General features: G+C 44.9%; 1 protein-coding gene across 8 annotated transcripts in view; it reads right to left on the minus strand.

Annotated features, from left to right (window-relative positions):
• TEAD4 (TEA domain transcription factor 4) overlaps positions 1 to 2,727 on the minus strand; it is a 79,488-nt gene extending 76,761 nt beyond the window's left edge. For 4 of the 8 annotated variants that reach the window (XM_019617654.2, XM_019617646.2, XM_019617645.2 and 1 more), the window contains exon 1: positions 1,787 to 1,910. In XM_019617654.2, coding sequence (XP_019473199.1) covers positions 1,787 to 1,895 — 109 coding nt within the window. In that variant the 5' untranslated portion in view covers positions 1,896 to 1,910. Of the gene's footprint in view, positions 1 to 1,786; positions 1,954 to 2,447 lie in introns of those variants that run through there. The other 4 variants (XM_019617656.2, XM_019617652.2, XM_031555570.1 and 1 more) reach the window with 4 other exon arrangements.
• Positions 2,728 to 6,540: the final 3,813 nt, after the last annotated feature.

Below are 6,540 nucleotides of genomic sequence, written 5' to 3' on the forward strand. Positions count from 1 at the left end.
AAGAACAAAAGAACAAAGGACAAATTTGAGTGAGGATCTTATATATATATAGTCTTTAAAGAAAAAAAAAAAAGTAACATGGAATATTTGTTTTCTTAAGGTACAGTCATGTGGCCTGCTAAGACAGGTATCCTTTGACTACCCCAGTAATAAATTATAAAATGTGGTCCAAAGAACAGCACAAGGTGCAACAAAACTTCAACGTTGCTAGAAAACCATTCCCATTCTTGTCTTACACCCAACCCACTAGTCATTGTATCCACTTCTCCAGACACAGCCCCACTTATGTGAACATACATATGATTAACTGGTCTAGGGAACAGGTATGGCTGAAAACTAACTTGCTGAAACAGTGTTTCTTCTGATTTGGGTCTGCATCCATACCACCCCACACAAAGGAAAAACTTAAGTACAGAAATGGACTGTCTGTGCAGGCCAGCTCTGTCTTCAGCAGTACCAGCCTGTAGTATTTGTGGATCTACCCCTATAATTCTGTTGTGATAAAATCAAGACCTAAAAGAATCAGTACGAATAAAGCATGGAATATTAAGAAAGATAAGTTGTGTCATTCCAGAGATAATCTCAAGTATCAATTGGAGAAACTGTACAAAGAGATGTAACAGGAAACAAGAGAGAAAAGAAATTTGTAACATCCACTATCAACAGTAATTCTCATGCACACTAATTCACCCAAGGGGCAAGAACAACAAGCTGGTATTCCAGTTTAGAGATAATAGGCTTGTCAAATACTCAAATTTGAATAGTCCAGATCAGGATTTAGAAAAACTCTGCAAGATAACTGTACAGACTGGCTGGCTGCCTTTTGGTCTGTGAACTAAGAGTGCCAGAGAGCCTTGGCATCCAGCAGGCTTAATAAAGAAGATCTTCTTACTCATTACAAGACAGCCCAACTTCTCCATAGTGAGAAAAATCTATCAAGTCCAAAAGTTTTCAGTTGTAACAGCAGTAGTATAGCAGATTTATCATGGCCCTAGTCTGGTTAAAAAAACACCTCTTTTCCCCCTTCTTCTTTTCACTTCATTCCTTCCCCATCATACTGCCCACCTCCTGGAGAAGGAAAAATAAAATGTCTTCCATCTTCACAGACAGATAGGCAAACAAGTGAATACTCTACTGTTTGGACGCAGATAATGGGATATAGTCTAAGGGAAACAGATCTGTTCCAAGTAATAGGAAACAAGAAAAAAAAATCTTCCCTGCCACCCATCCCCAATGTGTTCAAAAAGTTATTTTGTGTTGATTATTTGTAGCGGAGCTACAGAGCTCTCCTCTTAAGGTTAGAAAGTAACAGGAGTATAACTTCAGGTTAAATTAAAAACAAAACAAAAATTGGTTCACTTAGTCCATAAAATATCTACTTCAGCTGCACTGTTGCACTCTTTCCCCCATTCTAAACAAAATGAAATAAAATTCTGCACAAGATAAAAGATTACTTGGAGGAGGAAGGTTGGTTTTCACTGTTTTTTCCTTTGTGTGTGTGGGGAGGGGGAGGAGGGGCAGGAAGGTTTTCCAGGAGCATGCCACCGAAATTCAAGTCTTCTAACTTCTGATTAAAAAACACTAGAAAAGCACTATTTCCTCATCTTTTCGTAAATGTGTTATAACAACCCACATGTAATACCATGGATGTTTTTGCTTATTATTGCTAATTTTTACTCCAAAGCACTTTCCGTAGTTTACAATAGAATTTATATCCTTACTACAAAAAGTTCTGTTCCTCCTCTTAACCGTCCCCCCAGATCAACTCTATAAAACATGCAGAAACCTATTTTTTCCATGAGAAGTGTTAGCAGTTCTCTGCTGATGGCACCAGTAGCAGAGTTCCCAAAGTCCTGTGCAGGCACAGAAAGGGGAAAGGAACCAGTTGCCTCCATTGAGAATTTTCTGATCACTTCCTTCTTACATTCACATCTCCTCTGTCGCACATGACCAACTTTGAACCCTTTCTTTTACCCTTTTTTTCCAGCAGGCACTCACTCACCACTACCCCACGAGAAAGAGATCTGGAAATAGCATGTCCTGACCTGAGAAAGGCAAGAGCAGCTGCTGTTACATTGAGGCAGTGAGGACCAGCTTCAAATCCTGCTTCTGCTCCAGGACTTCATGCCAAAAGAGCAGATAAAATTTATTACTATATGCCTCTCTCTCTTGCTCGATCCCCACCCCTGAGTCCCTAGGGCTTTGGACAGGGAAGTGGATCAGCTTCTCACTCAGCATTGCTGCCACCAAACAAGAGAGAAAAAAAGAAAGTTGGCGGGGTGGTTCCCCTCGGGGCGGCTCCAGAACGTGTTCTCGGGACTCGCCTTTCCCGAAGTCCCCAGGAAGGCAGAAAGTGGAGACGGTATTAACAATGCTGAGCCTGGCCGGGCCGGCCGGAGTCGAGCAGGAGCACACAGAGCGGCCCCAGCCGAGTGCCGGCGACTTACCTGAAGAGCGCGGAGCGGCGAGCAGGACGGCGAGACTGCGCGGCGGCGAGGGGAGGCAGCGTTCGGGACAGAGTTTGATAGGAAAAGAGAGGGTTTTTATTTTCCCTGGAGTTTGAAAAGAGTAACTGAGGAACGCGTGGAATGAGAGTTGGTATGAAATGAACGCGACTGAGGGAGGGGACTCCCGTCTAATGTAGAGGATGGAAGAGGGTTAGGGAGGGGACTGGCCGGGGGATGAAGGGGGAGGCGAGAGAAAGGCCGAGGCGGGGTTGTGAACAAAATCCAGAGGGGATCGGCCCTCTCCGGCTCGGGGACGTGCGTGCTCAGGGAGGGGAGGGGGGATCGTGGGGTAATGGCCGGAAGAAAAAGCCGCAGGGGCGGGCTGCCCCACAAAGGGGAACAGAGGAAGGAAACTCCAGGCGGCCGCGAAGGAAAAGCCGGGAGGAGAGCCGAGGGGGCTTGGCTGCAGGGGTGTCGGGAGCGGAGGGGACAGACACGGCCACCTCCAGAAATCAGTGCGGCGGTGAGAGTCGGGAAAAGAAGTTGCAATCGCTGTTCAGGACGGCTCGGTTCCAAACGGTGGACAAGCCGCGGAAACGCCGCCGCTTGCCTGTTGTTTTCCCGGGCGTGAGGGTACGCGGACGAGAAACCAGCGCCCATGCCGGAAGCCCTAGGACTACAGAGTGTTCAGTCGCAGCTCAGGCGGTGATCTAACAGCTGCCAGCCCCCGTTCAGTCCCCTTCGACTGCCGGGTCCAAGCGCTCTTGAGTGCCACGCTTCGGCCCTTCAGCGCGGTAATCCCAGGCCAGCACAGCCCCACGTCTAGCTCTTTGCAACCAGGCCTGAATCACAGGCCCCTTCGGAGCTACCTCAGGAATGTGGCTTTCACCCCGCATAGCTAAACGGCTAGAATACAAGCCAGCCCCAGTACCACAGAAGTGCTTGTTTAGTGACAGTTTAACTGTTTCGAGAGCATCCGAGATAGGAAACTATTCACATAACAGCAATGGGATGTTTTTCTCAAACCACTCTTCTAGATAGTTGACTTAAAAATGATTCCCATTTTTCCATGGGGGCTCTATGCATTCCTTCTCCCTTTCTACCTTCTCTTCCCAGTCTTCCCTCATCTGCAGAGCACATTCCATGACCAACCCATCACTGCATTGAAAATATACATTCACACCTAACTGGCACAGCAGGCAAAGTAGGGAGTCCCAGCTCCTAGCAGTCATTTATCCTGTCATGCCTGCCAGACTTGCCTTGGGGCAGGTTTGAATTAGATCTGACAGCTGGTCTCATTCACTACACAGTTTCTCTTTTCCTATCTCATCAATCAACTTCATCTCTTAACCTAGCCTCCTAACACATCTATTTCTGAATTTTCAACCCTCTTTCTAGCCTACTGTACTCACAGCAATCCAGAGGAGAGCCACTGAGTTGTTTTCCTGAATACCTGTTTTATCATCTCCCCACACTTTGCCAACACTGCTCATCTCTTCTTCATAGAAGCAAATACACAACACATCTTCACCCAAAGGTCCTTCATGGTCTTTTACAAATGTTCCTTTCTCAATGGTCATTTCTAATCAGTGGATCAGTCTTCTACCATGTCTTCTTTCTCCTGTTTTTACATTTGGGCACTGACCATTATTAACACCCGAGAAACCAGGATCAGAGTCAAAAACAAGCCAAGGGAATTTACCTAATTATCCTTCAAGCAGTATTACAATGGCAGCACTTTTTCTCTGCATGGTTATTTTTATCTCATTTTTAGTTTTAATTATTTGAATTAACTTTTTAAAAAAATTATTTACTTCATTTATTCGCACAGAAACATCCCTCCCAACTTCAAACTCCATAATGCATACCATAGAAACACCATGTTTGATGCACCCTAGGCTGTGGTTGGCCTTCCGGGCTGTCTGAGCACACTGTTGATTCATGTTCAATTTGCTGTCAACCAAGACCCAAAGATCTTTTTCAGTGGGGCTGCTCTCCAGCATCTCATTTTCCAGTCTGTACGTATAGCTAGGATTGCCTCTTCCCAGGTTGCAGAATCTGGACTTGCTCTTGTTAAACTTCATGTGGTCAGTGATTGCCCAGCTCCCTATTTTTTCTCCATCTTTCTGCAAGGCCTCTCTAGCCTCTATGGAGTCAAGAGCTCCTCCCAATTTAGTATCATCAACAGATTTGCACAAAACACCTTCTACTCCTACATCCAAGTCATTTATGAAAACATTGAAGAGCTGAATGATGCACATCTTAGTATTTGAAAGATGTCTTGTATGTGTAAGGAATGGCAGTGGTATTATAGTGATGGTAAGCCCATGGAATTAAAGGGAACTCTTGACACGATATTCTTTAGTTTTGTGCAAAATTTTGACGTTGTTCAGTAACAAAAATCGCAGAAAAGCAGTGTGGAAAGATGGCCTATGAAACCCTGTAAGTGATCGTGGCTGGCCAGAAGACAAACGTTTCAGAATATCATAGGAGGAGGTGATGCATGCTGAAGCAGACCCACTGTATAATGAACTACCAGAAAATGAGAAGCAATATGCCTTGTTCACTGGTGGGTCGTGTCATACTGTAGAAATGCATTGGAAATAGAAAGCTGCCGTATGGATCCCTACAGTACAAGTCTCAGAAAACTGCTGAAAGAGAAGGTGAATCAAGCCATTACGCAGAGGTGAAGGCCATCTAGATGGCCTTCCAATGTTGCTGCCTGGCGCGTCACGTAGATGCTCATGTATCTGAGTTGGGCCACTGAAGAACATCAAAATATAAATGCAGGGTGAGCTGATAAGACATCACGCTTCCACAAATCCGATGCAATAAGCACCACATGCTTACAATGGTGGAAGTAACCATCAGGTGGCTAGAAGCAAACCCTACACCCCATGCCACTATCCAAAACACTATCCTGGGCCTTGAGAAGCAAGATTTATAGCTAAAGGCACCCAAGAAAGAACTGACTTAGACTACTGGACTCATTTATGAAAAAAAGACTCATGATACCTGGGCCAAAGAGCATGGGATTGAGTGGGTATATCACATCTCCCGTGTCATGGTTTTATGATTTTTTGTTATTGGTATTCCACAGTATAACATCATGTAGTGCACTAGGAGTTAAAAGTTAATGCTCCAGTTCCAGGTACCTGTCCCTGGTACAGAAGAACTTCTCTTTACACTGAGGCAGTGTAAAGAGAACTTCTCTCCCAGAAGAGAACAACAACTTCTCTTTACACCGAGGGCCGTTTGCTCTTCTGTTACCGTTTCTGCTCAGAGGGAAAGATAAAAACTGTCCATAAGCCACTTGACCTCCTCTTTTTGATCTTCTGACTCATTTCTGCTCCCAGCCGTATTGTCTCAGCTTGCTCAGAGTAAGGCCTTTGGCTTTTTGGACACTCTCTCATATTATTTGTTTTATTAACTTCAACCGTATTATATTGTATTACAGTGTGTTATCTTGCATTCTGATATCTTTTTTCGTAAATGAGTTTGTTTCTCCTCAGGTTGTTGCCACTGTCTTTTTTTTTTTTAGGCCCATCTCTCTACCCTTTTCCCCTTTTTCCCTTTCCTGGGGCCTGGGTCCCCCCGCCCCGCTACTCGTGGAACCGGGACAAACCAGCACGTAAACCGTTGATATCCTATTACACCAGCCCATGGAAAAAAATTGAATGATACAGGGAACTGTTAAAGACTACTCTGAGAGCAATGGGTGCTTGGGACACTTTGAGAGCATAAAGATACACATTTAGCAAAGGCCACTTTGTTAGTTAGCAGTAGAGGATCTGCCAATTGAGCTGGCACTGCCTAATCAAAACCCCTACGTGCTGTAGAAACAGATAAAGTTCCCACAGTGCACATAATAAAGAACGTTCCTGTTTTGAGCAAGCCTATCTGTGGGACTACATTTGCTCAAGGACTGGGGTGGACGTTGTGGGTAATGTGGTAGGATGGGGAATTCTGATGTGTACCTCAGGGGGATTTGATTCTGGAGGAGAACAGCCAGTGGTACTGCCTCCTATTTTTTTCCTTGGAAACTACAACAGATATGAAGAGCCCAACGTGTGACAGAGCTACAGAACAGTAG

Source organism: Meleagris gallopavo, chromosome 1 (assembly GCF_000146605.3).
Source record: "Meleagris gallopavo isolate NT-WF06-2002-E0010 breed Aviagen turkey brand Nicholas breeding stock chromosome 1, Turkey_5.1, whole genome shotgun sequence".
In the NCBI taxonomy this organism is placed as follows: Eukaryota; Metazoa; Chordata; class Aves; order Galliformes; family Phasianidae; genus Meleagris; species Meleagris gallopavo.